The sequence below is a fragment of the Rhinolophus sinicus genome, linkage group LG14, assembly GCF_036562045.2.
Source record: "Rhinolophus sinicus isolate RSC01 linkage group LG14, ASM3656204v1, whole genome shotgun sequence".
NCBI classification, from domain to species: domain Eukaryota; kingdom Metazoa; phylum Chordata; class Mammalia; order Chiroptera; family Rhinolophidae; genus Rhinolophus; species Rhinolophus sinicus.
Genome location: NC_133763.1, coordinates 17,018,860 through 17,037,166, shown reverse-complemented (window position 1 = coordinate 17,037,166; position 18,307 = coordinate 17,018,860). Strand labels below are relative to the sequence as shown.

General features: G+C 42.7%; 1 protein-coding gene across 1 annotated transcript in view; it reads left to right on the top strand.

The window, feature by feature from the left end:
• The window catches only part of CLVS1 (clavesin 1), a 154,354-nt gene that overhangs the window by 127,623 nt on the left and 8,424 nt on the right, over nucleotides 1-18,307 (top strand). Inside the window, exon 5 of the mRNA XM_019752424.2 lies at nucleotides 1,828-2,063. Coding sequence (XP_019607983.1) covers nucleotides 1,828-2,063 — 236 coding nt within the window. The remainder of the gene's footprint in view (nucleotides 1-1,827; nucleotides 2,064-18,307) is intronic.

Below are 18,307 nucleotides of genomic sequence, written 5' to 3'. Positions count from 1 at the left end.
TAGAACTCACCAGCCTCAGGAGGTAGAGACATTCTGGGACATTTTGCAATCTGTCTGGGGCTCAGGACAGTGCTGAGGACAGAGAGATGCCCTAGACTGTCCCCAATATAGCTTCAGGGTTCCCACTGGCTTCATCTACTTAGGAAGGAACTAGCAAGAATTCCTCCTGCCAGAGCAACACTTGTTGCTCTGCCATAGAAGGAACTTTCTGGAGCTCTGGGTGCAGAACAGAAACCGACAGGTGGCGAGACCAGCTCTTACCTGCTGAGTGAGATCCTCCACCCCCAGGACCCCCAGGAGAGGGCCAGTTTCCACAGCGTTCCTTGTCCGTTACGAATCGGACGTACTGGGTGGGAGGGTACAAATGTCTGCTCTTAACACTGGGCTTTTACTTAACTCCAGCTTTTCTACACTTCAAATACTACAATTTCTCCTGTGAGGTGTTTTGCCAAAGCTAGAACACGTGAATTTCTTCAAAGGAAATAATTCTTATTAAAATGTGGTCATACTCAATCCAATGTCAGAAAACGTGCATTGCTTTCTGAAGTGCTACAGTATTCTTCTGAAGACTTTTAGCACTTAACTTCTTGTCCCTTTCCTCTTTAAATAATACCATTATGTCATAAAATAAATACAACATACAACGCAGCAAGTATTTATTATATATTTCTATGGTATATTGTAATATAGTATATAGTATATAGCGTAATATAATACTTATATGGTATATTATTATACTATACTTACGTATTTTAAAAATCACATGTATATTTCATCGTGCGTGTGTGTATAATTGATGGTCTTATACTTGGGGATAAGTTATGTGTATTGAGCCTGCAACATGAAAAAGTATGGAAATTGATGTTATTACACAGATGCACTTTAAATAAACTTTCAGGAGTCAATTCCTAAATTGCAGGCAATGGTAATTATCAACTTGTGGTTTATCCACTGTGTGCGTTTGTCTGAAAATAATTGTAATTTGGGGATGTTGTCATCCCTGATTGACCAATTTCTATCACCATCCATTATATGTTTAGAAGATGCAAACTTGTTTGGCTATTAGCTCTCAATCCAGACAGGAATAGAAGATGGCTGCAAAAATATTCCATGATAAAATCCCAGGTGACAGTTTTAAATTTCATTGACTAAGAATCGATTGAGCTTCTGCCCACACCACCCTGGGAGCAAGGAGCATAATAGAAGTGTAAGAAAACACCATCCCTTTCTGTGTATCTTTGTCTTCCCGTTGCCAAGCAAGACATAAATGAACAAATTAAAAAAAAAAATAAAAAAAAATAGAAGTTAGCAGATAATCAAGAGTTAATTGGGGAAGGGGGTTGGAGAACCAGAGTGGGCAGGTGACAATGGGACGGATTTAGGAAGAAGCTGCCACTTGGCGTGGGCCTGGGAGTAATGGGGAGGATGAAGCGGGCTCCAGAGGGCAAAGAGCGCTGCAGGGGGGAGAACAGAGCATTGTGGAGCTGCGTGTGAAGCAGGGCTTTGGAGGGTCTGCGTCACTACTCTTCTCATCAGTAGGGTTAATTAGAAGATGACTGCATGTGTAAATTTAGGCCATGGCCAAATAATACCCAATTTGTGCATAAACTTCCTTTTTAAGGACTATTAGTTCAGCCCCTTTCTGAGCAATACATTGACATTTCATAAAGACAAAGCTACAGACACAAGATTGAATGCCTCCTTAAACATCATGATTACCAGCAGTGCATCTAATTTGTCATTGCTACATTGTGTATTAGATTAAACGCTCGGTCATATGTTTTAGATTAATTTTTTTTTCTATTGCTAATTATCTTTTCTTCCTAGATCTTCCTGCATGGAAACAATTTAAACAGCCTTCATCAGCTAATACACCCTGAATTTTTGCCCTCTGAATTTGGAGGAACCCTTCCTCCTTATGACATGGGAACTTGGGCCCGGACGTTACTCGGTCCTGACTACAGTGACGAAAATGACTATACTCACACTTCTTACAATGCAATGCACGTGAAACACACGTCCTCTAATCTGGAGAGGGAATGCTCACCCAAGCCGATGAAGAGGTAAGGGCTGGTTGATCAGAGCCTCCTGGTCAGAGGTCACTGAGCACTTTGATTTGGGCCTATTGTGGGTTAAGTAATTGAAGACCTTTGTGGACACAGAATGTGAAACAAATAAATTGTAAAATATTCTCAACTGATTTTACTAGAATTGAAAGCAAATGGGGCTTGGTTGGCCCAGAAATATACTTATCCCGTTGTATTAAAGTAACTGTTAAAAGCTAGGACCTCGTTTAATGTCATGATTGCAATCCTAGTCTCTGCTCAGTCTGTTAATCACGCAGAACGGAATGTTGGGCCTTTGAGATACACTGGATAGAAAAGCAACCTGCTAAGAGTGCCTATCATCCATGCATTTGGAACCATTTATTGAGCATTTACTTAGCTGTAGGCACTGATCAGGCACTGGGAGTATAAATATATTGAACAAGACAACAAAAGAACAGAGAAGAGGACCTGGGGAAAATCTGCTATGTAAGACTTCCATTAATGTATTTATAAAGCAGGTGACATTCGAGCAGACCCCGGAAGGATGAAAATAAGCAGCCCAGGCTTTGAAAACAGGGAAAAGACATACCAAGCAGAGGAACCACCCAGAGGCTTAGAGGCAGTAGAGTAGGGGTGTCCAAACTTTTTTCAACGTTTTTCAGCAAGGGCCATATGCGGTAAAATACACAAACAGCTGGGCCACTCACTCGAGGTGAAGTACGTATTGCCTCACCTGGTTTATTTAAGTAAACTAAATGTATTTTTGGAATTTGCTGCGGGCCAATAAAAAATGGATTGTGGGCCGCAGTTGGCTTGTGGGCCTGCGTTAGAGGGATGGGCCATTCTAGTGTGGCATATAGATGTGCAGGGGTTGCGGATGACAGAGGACTTGTTATAAAGTTCCAGAGATTGTCGTATCCAGGTGGTGAAGCATTAGGTTGGTGCAAAAGTCATTGCAGTTTTTGCAATTATTTTTAACCTTTTAAACCATAATTACTTTCGCACCAACCTAATATGTTGCATACTGTATTAGATGGAGTGTCATGGAAGAGGCTTTTTAAAAATGGATGTACGAATAATATATGAGTGCTTTCTCATTATAGTCTCCTCATTTTTAAGGCTAAATTTCCCTTCAACCACTACCCTCAATTCCAATTCCTACCCAAAGATAAGTGCTGTTGTCAAGCCGAGGGGGATCCTGGCACTTGATTTTCTATACATTACATGCATCTATACACCTCCATAGAAAACATCTAATGTGTATTAGTTTGCTAGGGATGTTGTAACAGAGTACCACAGACTAGCTGTCTTCAACAATGGAAATTGATTTGCTCACAGTTCTGGAGGCGAGAAATCCAAGATCAAGGTGTCAGCAGAGTGGGTTCCTTCTGAGGCTTCTCTCCTCGGCTCGTAGATGACCGTCTTCTCCCTGTGTCTGCACATGGTCTTTCCCTCTGTGTGTGTCTATTTGTGTCCATATTTCCTCTTTTTATAAGGACCGCAACCATACTGCATTAAGGCCTACCTCATTTGACCTTAATTACCTGTTTAAAGACTCTATATCCAAATATAGAGACAGTCTGAGGTCCTGGGGGTTAGGACTTCAACATAAAAATGTTGGGAAGACACTATTCATCCCATAACATATTGTTACGTAACATCTTCCCATATTAGTAAATCTAGACATATCTCATGGTTTTAATGCTGCATAGTATTCCAGAACATGGATGTGTCACAGTTTAGCCATTTCCTTTTGATGGACAGTCAGGTGGTTGCGCTCTCTCTCTCTCTCTCTCTCTCTCTCTCTCTCTCTCTCTCTCTCTCTCTCACACACACACACACACAAACACACACAAACAAAGTTCAATGAATGTTCTTGATATCTCCTCATTCTGATAGGAAACTTCTTTTGGGTAGACTTGGAGCCCAGTAGTTGCTGGGGCAGAGGGTGTGTGCCACACTGCTGCGATGCCCTCTAAAACAACCAGTGTAATTGACAGTCCCACCTGGTGTGTGTGTGAGACGCTTCTTTCCCAAACCCTTGAAAAGTACTTGATATTATCCAACTTTAATTTTAATGATAATCCAGTTGGTAGGACAACTCTGTATCATTTTTCTTTTTATTTGAATTTCCCCATCAGACATAGTTAAGCAGAGAAATGACATACTCAGGTCTGGGTTTTATAAGGATCATGGAATTAGCAGGGAGGTGGAGACTAACAGGCCTCAGTGGCTGCTGCAGGGGCCCCGGTGGGCAGATGAGGGTGCGAACCAATGCCGAAGCAGTGGAGGACGTTTGCGGAAGGAGGAGTGGCACTGTGGGAGACTCCTATGGATTACTGGGCCAGAACAGTGTGTCCAGAATGGGGAGCTCCTCATTTCCTGCTCTGTTGGGAATATTATTACTCTCAAATATCTGGAAAGTCTCTTGCCTGGGACTGCAGGAATCTGGAAATTCATTTACTCTCCAGGTTAATAGCCCACATTCTCTGGGAAGTGGCTGCCATGGTGGCCGAGGGGTTGACTTTGTGTCTACAGTGAGGGGGCTAACCTTCTTGGTATGGATGGGATGGTCGGTCCTGACCTACTTTCAATCCAGGGAGCTGCACGTAATGACGACAGTGACAACTCACACTACTGACACGGTTCTGAACCCTTTTCTGCATTAACTCTTTAAAGCCTCACCACAAATGTATGAGAAAGGTATTATCATTATTCCCATTTTACAAATGGGACACAGAGAGGTTATACAACTGCCCAAGGTCACACAGCTAGTCAGTGACCATGCTGGGATTCCGGCCTGGACAGGCTGACTCTGTGCTCTGTGTTCAGGTCTATAAGATACGCCTACTGTCTGCTTCTCCTCGTACATGCTATCCTCAGCTAATATGCCAACCCTCTCTCTCCAATCCCTCATGGGCAGGGCCAACGACACCTCACATAGCCTGTCCCTACCCTATCTCTAGAGCCTTTTGGATAAAACCATCATACTCTTATATATGTCTTAGCTTCCGAAGCCACGTGGTATAAAACAGGAATTTGCCACTCTTTCCCCCAGATGATCAGTTACCGAGTTACATCTCTGTTGGGTGGCCACACATATCCTGACCCCCAGTTCCAGCTCTGAGTTGATGCTGAAGGTCAGAGGAGGTGACAGTTTCCATTATTAGATGGTGAGATCTGGAGGGTAAAGTCTTTGTCTAATTCTTATTTACCTCATCTTCTCCCCAAGAATCCAGCTCCATGTCCAACATACAGCACACACACTATACATGCTTGCCACACATGAATCAATTAACATGGAAAGCTACTACCTCCAAAACCCACCCTTGGCACACTTTTCCAATTGCTGCAGCCAAATCGTCAGCTCCCAGATGGAAAGAGTTCATTTCCCCTTGCTTTCCCAAGGCTCTCAAGGGTCCTGCCTCGGATTCTAGATAAGACATGCCCGCAAATAAGTATAGTACAGTGCAGAATGGGGGTGGTCGTATAAAGGGGGTGTAAGAAACTTCTCCGCGTTCTGAGGAAGCATTTACTAATTTCAACCAGGAAGTCTCTTAGAGAAGTCCTCATGGAACAAAGCATAGCTGACCTGGGTTCTGGAGAATGGTAAGACACCAAAATCAAAATCCAGGCCTAGGCCTGAGAAGCCAGCAGTTGCATTCATGTCTCATAACCCCACCAAGGCCACCAAGGTGTCCTGCCCACTCTGGTGCCTTTGGGGGCAGCATCCTTGAGACTTTGCATGGGGGATTTCCGGCAGTGGGAGGGGCACTGAGGAGACTGTTGCCAGCAGGATAAGGAGGGACCACGCCTGTGGTGGGACAGTGCCTGCCATCACGTATCTCACTGATGGAATCTGCAGTAACTGAGCAAATTACAGGGAAAGAACAACCACGATTCTCAGCATCTTTTGACCCCTCAGGATCTATAGGGACGTGGGAAAATTGAAAGCAGAATTGGAGGAGACCTTAAAGGTCACCTCCAGTTTCCAACCTGATGTAGTTGTCTGTTCTTCAGTACAGGTTATCGGCCAGACTCATTTGCAACGTCCAGAGGTGGGCAGGCACCTTCAGGGGCAGCATGTTCCCTGTAGCATGGCTTTAGGAGGAAGTACCTCCTGATTCTGAGCCAGATGACCTGGGTCTTTCCTCTGCAACAGCGTTGTACCTTCCAGTGAGTGGACGTTACATATACTCCTAACCCCTGCCATAGTTCCCAACAGTCTTCAGGTCCAATCATTCCTCTCATTAATTTCCAAATAAACATTCGTGTCTCAGCACTAAAAGAGAACTCCAAGACTGATAATAGTGGAGCTGTGCTCCTTCTGGAAGCCCAGAAATTACCACAAGCAAAAAACGCATTGTTTTCTTCCCTTGTGCGTAAGTGAGCTGAATGGAGTTATCACGACACCAGCACGTGTGGCCCACACAGCCCAGCTGCACCAGCCACCCATGCCAAATGGAGTCACTAGGAGGAAATGCAGAGCCAAAGCACCTTTGAAGATACATGGAGAGGTGTTTAATGTGCAGAATCCAAGGCAGAGGGTAATGGTCATGCCCATGCTGGCCTTATCGATTTAATAAATATTTAGCGACCATCACCTCTGTGCTGGTCAAGGCCCCTGTCTTTCATGGAATTGAAAGGCCAGTGTCAGCAAAGCACCTCATGCAATAAGTGACAGTATTATACCACCATGCAGAAAAGCATAAACATAACATTTTGGTTATGGATTCTGTACTGACTTTACAAATTGACGTGACATAGCAATGATTCTGCTGCCTTTAATATGTATTTACATTTAAAGATGCTTCTTCCCAGGCTTTCTTTTAAAGCTACACGATAACACCATTCATTTACTCAAAACAGTCGATTCTTGTAATTTCCAGGAAGGTTGGGGTTAGTTTTTGATGCACGCTGATCATAGATAAAGTTGGGCTGAGTATATGCAGTAATTCCAGTTTTTGTTTATTTATGAAAGTTCTAGCACTCATCAGGGATTCAGAAAATTATTTATACAGGAAGAGCGCTAAAAGAGTTGAGCTCCATCTCCACTTGCTCCAGTGGAGAACGGCCCCCACCTTCAGATCCACCCTAGTTTACACTCTATGGTGGGCGATTCAAGGGGCCAGTGTTTTGGGGTCTTATCCAACTGTACTGAGGTGGGAGGTAGGACTACTTTTTGTTCCTTTTGACAAATGCCTTCATCTGTATGTTCCCTAAATACCCTTCCTGGATCCCACATGGAAGAAGCGGGACGACGTCATAAAGACATTGTGAGCCGTCTTATTTTTTGGGTGGAGAGAAGTTGGGATGCCTAGATAAGTTCAGATTTCTGATCCAGGAGGAAAACTTAGATCATTTTTTTTTCCCTCTTGGCCCCTGCCTGGGTGGTAAAAGTCAGTTTAAGTGTTTTCAGCTGTCAGTAGAATTGGCCATGACCTTGGTGATCTTTCTGAATGTAGCCCTCTTTTTGTAGGGTGAATGTAAGCATTTGCTCGGTAACTACTCATTTCCGGCAAAAGTCATACATCATCATGAAATACAATCCATACAAAAAGAATGAAGGGTGGGAACAGGGGGACCCTTGTCTTCTAAGCAGTCAGGGTGAAAGGGGGCCGTTTAGCTGTGTAGCCTGGGAACAGATGTTCCACAGGGAGGTTACATTCAATAAAATTTCATAAGGCATCATTTCTTAACGAATGACCCACAGTCTCAGCTGCCCCCTCCTCTAAATTGTCTCACGACTGGTTTCCGGCTCAAACAGAATTTAACTTAATTTTGGGGTGTCATTCCTACTCAGGCAGCTAATGCCTGAGATGTTACTTCCAGAAGCAGAGACCTCTTGCTAAGTCATGAAAGCCCAGTGTTTTACATATGCTATTGGGTACTTGTGTATTTCATGCATACTGACAGGAATTTGTTAACATTTGAGAAAGAACAAAGAAAAAGAGCTGCTTAGCCTCCTGGTTACTCATTCATTTGGCCGAGATGGATATTCTGCTTTAGCTCCGCTTTCTCTTCTGTGGCAGAAATGAAGGGGCCATCTCCTTACTAGCACATGCTCTATAGCCATGCAGCGTTAGAGTGAAAGGGAATCTATACAACGAATTTGGTCAATAAGAAACTGAATGGCGCTAGATAAAATGTTGGGTACAGGTATGTTTTCTCTTCTTGTTTAAAGAATGGCCTGACACATGATGAGCTAAAGAGTGTTGAGCTTCTGGCAAAGCAGAAGTAGGATTGAATTAGAGGGAAATGACCAGATGTGGGTGAATGGACTGGATGTAGGTTCAGGTGTACATGCTAAACAACTCCTGTTTGCCGAAGCACCATGGTCAGATGCAATTACTTGGAAAGGGTGATGTCGAGGCAAAAAAAAAAAAAAAAAAAAAAGAGCATTTCTTTCTCGTGAACATATTGCTGTTGGTAAACAAACATTTTGTCTGATTTCGATAAAGTGATGCTTAGTATGCCCCCCAACATCTAGCCAGCAATGAATCTCTCTTATGAGCTTTAATGATCGTGTGGATGAAAACAAATATATGACACAATATGTGATAAAAATCTCTTTGCAGTGTCATTTAAAAAACAACAACAGGGTGCTATTTGCATACAGAATTACGGTTCCTCTAAACAGGCTTGAGTTTTTACGTCAAGGCCGTAACACCGCTGAGATTCCAGCATCTCACTGCAAAGCCCTTCATGGTCCCACTGGGGATGTGCTGTGTTCCTATTACAGGGGCGATCCGCCCCCATGAGCCCTGCTTCACTGTGCTCCTTTGGTCTTCAGGACGGGCCTCTGGGGTGCCATGCACTTGTCACCACATCCTAATCGCTGCCTGCCTGCTTTCGCTTCGTGACTTTGAGGCAGTGGTTACACCCCCACTGCCCCTTTCTGTTTGTCTTTATTTCCCAATCTTACTAGATGTGGGTTCTGGTCATTTTCTTCCACTGATTTTTTTTTTTTTTTTTTTTTTTTAGTTATATGACCTTGGGTAAGTCATTTAGCCTCTCGGAGTCTTGGCTTCCATGAAATGGATGCAACCCCAGGGAGTCACTGACAGCAGGGTGAAAAATTACACTGCAAAGCACTAAAGAGGAGCAGTATAATAGATAGTACTTTCTTCCCCAACATTGTTCATATGGATTTCCATTCTGTTAGAGTTTTGATTTCTTTCCCAATGGAAATTTCTCCTGAATAATGAAAATTCCACGCCCCCCCAAAAAAACCAACAATAACACACACACACACACACACACACACACACACACACACAGTGATGTGGCTTGAAGGGAAATGCCTTGAATTCCTGGTTAGAAGTCAGACTTACGTTGGCCAGTTCCCTCTTCTCTACCTTCATTTACGCGTGGGGCCAGTGTCAGGCCTTGTGTATCCTTGGAGCCCTCCACCCAGAATGTGGCCAGGCACAGTGGCTGCAGGGCACAGAAGGCAAAGCCAAAGACGAGGAGGGATGAGCGACGCAGACCCCCCTTGCCTCTCTTCCTCCCTGTCCTGGTCTCAGCCTGTCCCACTTTCTGTTGGGTAACAGTCTCTATTGGTCTTTGATGGAGTTGCTCCTTTCTCTCCGTCCTTCTGATCTAAACGCTTATCCATGTGATCTTGTATGTAATCTTTTAAAATCGTAATGATGTCACCCCTTGGCCTAACACCCTTCAAAGACTTCCCACTGGTCTTCTGCAGGAGATAAAGGCTGCCCCCCTTAATTGCGGGTCCCGGCCACACTGGCTGCTGTCCATCCCTCAATGTACCAGGCTTGTTCCAGCTCCAGGGCCTCCCCTGCTCTGGAATGCTCTTAGCCTCCTCACGGCCAGCTCCCCATTCATGAGGTCTGGCTCCCTCAGCCACTGCCCTGAAGGAAGTTCTGTACCCTCCCCGTCCCGATGAGCACCCCCTTCCCATCCTGCTATTCTGACCTCTGTTTCCTTCTATATGGGGATCACAATTCCATGAACTGTGCTGTTTTATTCACCAATATGTATCCCATGCCTCACATAATCTCTAGTATATAATAGATGCACAATGTATATTTTCTGAAGAAGGAAGGAAGAGGGGAGGGAGAGGGGGTGGGAGAAAAATGAGTAGGGAAAAAGGAAAGATGGAAGGGAGGAAGAAACTGTATGGCAGGAAATGCTGTCAGGAACAGGGTACTTTGTACAGTGATAAGGAAAGTTATCATCGACCACCCGTAATGGAGCAAGATAATAACACGTCTTTGTAATCAGTTTGATCAGAATTTGAAATTGTCTTTAGGGTTATAAATAACTGACTCGTTCATCTCATTTTTCCCAGTTTCTGGATTTTCATTAACAATGGACATTTCAATATTTATGTTTTTGAAAATTGTATTCATTTATTTATGCAACAAACATGTATTGAGTACCTACCCGGCACCAAGATACAGTGTAGGATAGAGATACAGGATCTAAAATCAGAGCCTGTGGGTTCAAATTAGTTGCTGTGTGACCTAAGTAGCTATCTCTCTGTGACCTTGTTTTCCCCTCCTAAGGCGGATAATAATAGATCTGCCTTATTATTGTGCTGTGAGAATTAGATGGACTGAGTGTGAGTGTTGTTAAGTACTGCGGCTAGAGCTGTGAGTGGGCAGATGTTCTCCTGCTTGCTGGTCCATAGTCTACGAGGGAGACAGACTTTACACACATTATTATACAAGCAGCTGTTACATGATCCCCAAGACAAGTGCTTTGAAAATTACAATGACTGAGAGGGTGCCCACTGGGGGTCTTGACCTAGTCAGGGCATTGGTGGTCAGGGAAGGCTGCTACATAAGGAGGAAGCTACATAGAAGTTGGTGCTTGAAGAATGAGAGAAAAAGAATTTTCCAGGCAAAAGAAGGAGGAGTGGAGATGCGAGCAAACACCCTACATTTGGAAGGAGCAGGGCCAATTCCAGGGACTTCTGTGTTTCACCAGTGATAACATGTTTTTTTCTTTTTCACATTACAAATCCCTGAAGTCAGGACATATTGTTCTACAATTCATGATGTCTTACGTTCAATGAAATACAGAATTAAAACGAAAACAAAAGGGACTAGAGACGTTGGAGAGCAGAAAGTAAGGAGCAGAATGGCAAGGAATGTGTGCAGGGAGGGGCCTGCCAAGGAGGGTCACGTGGATCTTGGTAAAGATATTGAACATTAGTCTATGAGCAAAGGAAAGTCATAGAAAGGTTTTAAGCAAGGGAGTGATACGAATATGTGGGATTATTAAAACTTTCACTCTGTTGTGAGGAAAATGAACTGGAGTAGCAGAGAGCAAAAGCGAGGAGACAACCTGGGGATATTGGAATAGTGCAGGCAGGAGACCACGGTAGTGAGACTGGGGTGGCCAGGGTGGAGGGAGAGAGAAGACAGACTCCAAAATATTTAGTGGGTGGAATCAACAAGACCTGATGATCCAGTGGTCATGGGGAATAAAGACAAAAGGTTTCGGGTTGACTGGAGGTCTCTGGCATGTGCGACTGGATGGAGAGCATTCCTGTTTCCCAAGAGCGGGAACTCTGGAGAAGGAGCTCCCGCAGGAAAAGATCCAAGGTGTCGACCACTCTCTCCTTCCTGAAACTCACTCTATCCTCTTGGCTTTTGGGACATCACTTCTGGTTCACCTCCTACCACTTTGGATATTCACTCTGGAGCCCTCCTCCATTCCCATGACTTGCATTCCTTTGTTATGCCCATGAGCATTTAATTTATAACTGTTCTAGAATTCTCTTCTGAGCTTTAGAACCATATATGCAACTGCCTACGTTAGCCTCATGCTGACTGAGCTCATGACCTTCTCCCCAATCTTGTTGATTCTACCCACTAAATACAGATCTAGGTGCATTATTGTACATATGACTTTTGTGTTATTTTGAAAATCAGCCAGTACCTTTAACTGGAACCAAAGTAAAGTAATGATGCAAACTGAGTCACGGCAATCTTTCAGTTTGGTGGAGGGGCATGCTCACTAAAGCAGCAAATCGCGTCCCTTCCCCCAGGCTCCCCACTGTCTCATAGCCCTGACTCACTTTCTTCCTAGCACTTCCCACTTTCCCAAACTTTCCCTGTGCTTCTGTGATCATTGTCAGGGTCAACCCCCACCAGCTCTGTCATCAGGGGCTCATTGGATTGGTTCAGTCCTGTGGCCCCACACCTAGATGAATGCCCAGCTTTGGGAAGGCACAATTCTGAGTAGCAGGGGTGTTTCCTACCTGTGTGTGGGCTGTGGACTTGACTGCTGAGTCTTGACATACTCTGGAATGAGTGTATAGACAGCTGCCAGAAGTGACTGACAGGTGTTTTGATACTAATTTCTGTCTCTTTTATGTGAATACCTTGCAGGCAGAGTTTTTTTTCCTTTTCTCATTTAGCGTATAGTATGTGCTCAAAACTTTTGAAAGACGATTGTGTGACATGAGCAGTGACTAAATGTGAAGTGGGAACTCAGGATGGACTCCATTTCTCAACATTGACTTTCCAAAATGTTTTCCTGCCCCCAAATTATTTTCCAGATATGAAGACAGGTTTTCCTAAACTGAGAGCTATTCTCCAGTATTAAGTTAGGCATTTCATGAACTTTTTAATTCTTTAAGATATAGACTAAAGCAGGGAACAGAATCAGGAATTTGGTTTGAATGAGCCACACCTGACACATTCTTACAGCTCTTCTTGAGGTAGATGGAAGCAGGTTTCCTTTTAGGCAGACCTAGAAGGGGAGGGTTTCTAACTGCTCCACAGTTATTTAGACAGGCAGAGTTTGCTTCAGAGAAATGCTTTGAAAATGTTTATGTGCCTTGTTAGAACGCAGATTCTGATTCAGTAGGTCTGGGGCGGGCCTGAGAACCAGCATTTCTAACCAGCTCCCGGGCAGTGCCCATGCTGTCAGTGTGGGGACCACATTTTAAGTAGCACAGCCCTACATGTTGTCATGCAGGGTGTCATGCGGGGTCTCAGCTCCCACTCCACACATAAGAACGCAGGACATGGTGAGGCCAAAAAGGAACACCCATGGAGCCATAGGTAGGGGAGTCTTACCACTATATTCTCTCTGGTGATTGAGTTGGAGACACAGGAAGCAGGAGCCACACTATCTGCAACCTGCCATCCGCTTCTCTGCAATATACAACCCACACTCCTCACTTACTAGCTCAGCCACCATCTTCTTGCTAGGCCCCCATTTGCTGTTAGCATAACCACGGCAGTTATATTAGTGGCCAATGGCTCACTGGTTACAGCTGATGGCCAACTAGCCACAGCTGATGGCCATCCAATCACAGTTGATGGCCATTTACTACCTGAGCCAGCACCTTTCTACGTGAGGCCGAGAGCCTGGAAACTGCACTCCTGGCTCTGTCCCCACAACTATAGTGTTTTCCCACACACCAGACTGGATGGGCGTGTTCCCTCGACCTGTTCTGAGGGTTTTTGAAAACTGAGACTTTCAGGTTTTGAGAATTAAAGAAAAATAGGGATTTTAAAAATAGATAATTTTAAAAAATAGATAAACACAGTATTGTCCCCATGTTATAGATAAAGTGGCTGACGCACAGAGAGGTTAAATGATTTACCTCAGGTCACGCAACTATTAGGTGGCAAAATATTGTAAATTCAGTTCTCTTCATTCCACGTCAAATCCTCTTTCTCCTGTACATCTGTCCTCATGCTCTTTGTTTTCCTTTCCTCCCTCCCTCCTTCCTTTTAGCCTTCCTCCCTCTCTCCCTCTGTCCCTTCCTCACTCCTTCCCTCGTTCTTTCCCTCCACAAGGGTTTAGAGAGCACCTTCTTGGACATTTGCCTTTGCTCAGCTGTCTTGGATCTGCCCACCCCAGTTCTATCCCATCTTTAAGACTCAGTTGAAATGCAACTTCTTCCATCACACTTTCCTTGCAATGTGTTGTCCCCAAGCCCCATTCTGAGTGGGGAAGGTGGGGACACTCAGGAAGAATACTGATATTCAGGTTAATCTAGTAATATTAAAGAAGATCCATTAACATGCCGTCATTGAGGTCATTAACATACCTGTCATTTGACTCAATAGCCTTAGGAAAGGTAGTTTTTATCACAAACACTAGCCATCCTTTTCAAACTCTGGTGGAATGAGCCATCCTTGTGGTCTCAGCTGTTGGCAGCTTCTGGCATTTCTCTACCTGCTCAGAACATCACATTCTAGTTCTACCAAAGTAACCCCACTGAAGGTGTGCACCACCCATTTCAGAGGGAGGAGAATAATTCGGAACAATTGGAAGGCTCAGAAACTGACCCACAGCTCCTTGTGCCAGGCTAATTCCAGTGAAAGACAGCTCCGTGCATTTGCTGTGTGGCTATTTCAAGTTCCGGTCAGTAGTAGAAAAAAACAAACCTCTGCAGAAACATCTGCATGTTAAAAACATGATTTTAATGCTCCTTTTGACTATATCAGAACAGCTGAATCCACATCAAAGTACAGACAGCAGTGCATTCGATTCCTCAAAATTTTGCAGACCTACACACACACAGAGTATGGAATGATTGCAAAGCTAGTTGACTGGTTCAGATGGAGACTCGGCCCTAAGGCGTTTATAGATCTCCCTCTGGCACCCTGGGTTCCTACGAAGGATTCGGGTGCAACACATACTAGTTATGACCTTGAATTCTCCCACACTTTAAGTGTACAAGGGCCACTCTGCTTAAAGGAATTCTTTGGTAAATTGCTCAATAAAATCAAGAATACTTTTGTAGTGTAAAGAATCTATTGCTCCATATCTATTTTCTAAGTCTATAGTCTTTTCTTTGGTTTTCTTCCAGAGGGCTGACATGGGCTATCCCTGTTATCTGACAAGGCAATGTGTCAGTTATTTATGTCAGAATATCACACTCAGGGGAGTGTTAGTAAAACGATAAACACTTCCAACGTAAATCTCTTCTCCTTCAGAGAGCTCAGAGCACTTTATTATATCTTCTAGCTCCCAGAGCCCCGTGGAGAATACGGTAATAGTCTATATTCTTTTTACAGATGCAAAACTGTGCATTAATATAACAGGAATGCATAGTTTCATAAAGAGCAACAAACTCCTTTGTAAATAAATAAAGCAAAATGTCCAGCTGCAGCTGCCAGTTTCTACCACAGCCTTCTTTGGCTCCCCTCCTAAATTCCTTCCTTCTCATCTCCAAGTTCCTGGACTGGTTTGTCTTCTGGCAGCTGAACTCTGTCCTCAGTTACATCTAATCTGCTGCCTTTCTCCACGGTAATAAACTGTCCGTGTTGATTGACTGCAGTTCTGTAAAGGTGTTCCCATGTATTTGGGTAAATGTTGTACATTTAAAAGGAAGGATCTTGAAGTATTATTGAATACCCTAGTGGTCATTATAGATGAAGATATGATTGTGCAACGTATAATTCTTAGAACACTTTTTTCTTGAATGAAGTTTTGGTGTTTTATTTTCTGATTTCATTCACTGTGCCTAAAATAGAGTTTTCGTAAAAGTAGATTATTATGTTAACTGTTGCATTCATCAATGTCAATAGGAGAAATGCTTCTCTGAAAATTTGAATATTAACAGTGCCTGATGTATATGTTTATGTCCTCTGATTTCTTACCAAGTCCTAAGTATTTCTTGTACAGTGTAGCACAGCATTTAAGAACATGGCTTATAGAGTCTTATTTGGGTTCAGGTCCTAGCTCCACAACTAGCTGTGGAATCTTGTGCAAAAATCAACTTCTCCAAGACTCGGTTTCTTGATCTGCAAGATGGAATGCATAATACCTACTTCAGAAGATTACTGGGAGGATTAAACAAAGATAAGGCAGGCTAAATACTTAGTGCAGACCCTGGCATGTAGTAAGTGCTCAGTAAACGGTGGTGTTGTCAGTGATAATGATGGTGATGGTGATGACGGTGATAACCAACCATAGTGATGGGAAACTCTCTTGATGGGAAATTCTAAAAATATCCAAATAAAGTTGAAATCTTCTTTTCACATTGATTCTCACATTCTCACATGATTTCAGATGTAACAAGATTGACTGATTGTTGACTGGAATTTTTGTGCACACTGACCACCCTTTGTGGCTACACATCAGATGGGAGCTACTCTCTGCAGCAGGAAACTGTGACCCGAGAAGGGATCATTTCTAGCAATAAGATACTTTAAATAAACTAAAACACTTTAACAATGACATAGGAAAATAATTATTAAGTAGCTCCTGGCAGCGTTGGATTTGACATTTAGAAACTTAGGGAAGTGAAAGTTTTTGACTGATGATACTAAATGCATTGGGCACATACTAACTTCAGGACCGGTTTCCCATGTCTGGTCAACATTTGTCATTTTTAGTATTTTTTGGCTTTTCTAGAATGAGGTAAAAACAAATGCTGAGGTTGAGAGGTACTTAGACTATTTAGCAACTTAGATTAAAGTCTGAGTTGTAGAACTTTGAAAAATGAAGTCTAATTATTTTCAAGAACAAATGGTGATTGTAACCTAGTCTGGTGGAGTTCAAGAAACGTCGGGGCTAAAACTATCACCGCATCCAAGATCAGCCTTTCACAGTTGGAGAATGGGGGATCCGAGAAGCAGAGTGAGGTGCTCCATAGAGTCCCACAGTGAGTCAGGGACACGGGTGACCAGACAAGGCGCCTAAGCCCAGCCGAGCACACTTCTGTCAGTTCCCCTCTCAGAGGCCCTTAGAATTCTAGAACAGCAAAAAACAGCTGTAGTCGTGCCATAAAGTTAACGTTAAACTTGTTCTATGTTCAGAAGGAACATTTCTTTTTCTTCTAGTAGTTTACATTTCTTCCTAAAGTTTTCTCATTTTATTTAGTAATTTAGAGATTTTTAAGTGTTTATGTTCACCTTCATTGAAATGATAACAAATTAGCAGTCTAAACTAATGAAGTTTTTTTTTCTAGTTAGAATTCAAGCAACAACAGTGATACTCAGAAAACAGCTCTCATGTCACATGGGGCTTTGTGAGTCAGTTTGAGGATTAAATGAGTTTCGTATTTTGCTGTGTATAATGTGTGCTTTTTGCCCAATTTTGTGAGGGAAAAATAAGGGTGCACATTATACATGGGTAGTGCTAATTCCGTATCTATATAAATGTTTTTAATTCTTTTATTTATGCTTATGAGTTAAAAGTATAACTCTAGAAATCAATAACGATATCCGTTATTATGCAAAATAATACCCTGGAATATGATAATTGGTTCTGTTGAGCTTACAACAAATTTGTAAAGATGAAGAGTTCTTGGCCATCTATGATGCATAAGTATCGTACATTTGTTACCGGTACATAAAATTTCTGGTACCTTGTATCTCTTCTTGTGTTTTGTACCATAATATGTTAAAAAATAAATGCTAAAATTCCTTTATAATATGAAAAACAAGTACCTAAATGTAAACAAATAAAAATTTGAATTAAAAAAATTAAAACAAAAGATTTTTTTTCCCTGAAAATTTGGGCCAAAAACATGGGAGAGCATTATACATGGCAAAATACGGTAATACGTGGAAAGAGCTTACAACAGTGAGGATTGGCAATGACAGATAATAATGTGGCTGAGGCCCTTTAAGATGACTATGGATTTCTAAATGAGGATTAGTATATTACTCTGGCCTGTGCCACAAGCAAAATAGAGTAAATAGGCTCTAGACCAATGAGGTCCAATAGAAATGTAGTGTGAACCACGTATATCATTTAAGTTGTCTTGTAGCCACATTACAAAAGTAGAGAAAAACAGGCCCAATGTATACAAAAGTGATAATTTCTATATAATTTTTAAAAGTATTAATGAGCTATTTTGCATTCTTTTTTTTTGGTACCGTCTTCCAAATCCAGTGTATACACAATGTTTACAGCCCATCTCAATTCAGACGGGCTCAACTTCAAGTCCTCACTCACCACGTGGTTAGGGCTCAGAGCTGGATCAGGCTGCCCTTGTTCTTGGCCTATTTACTTGTGAGCCCAATTTCACAAAAGCATCCTACTTCCATCCTTTCTGAAGGTGCACGTGCTTTCTCTTGGCTCTTATTCCTTGTTATAAGGTGGGTAGTCCACCACCAAGCTCATCAGAATGAAACGTAATAAGTACATTATACATTTAAATTTGAGTTATAGTATGTATAGTCAGGAGCTGAGTTGAATGTTTGGCTCACTCTAAAAATAGTTCGCTTCAAAAGTAATAGAATGGTTATTTTTCTTTGTTTAGTTTCTTTGTCTTTCCCATTCAATAAATAGTGGCAAATTGTGTTGTCAAA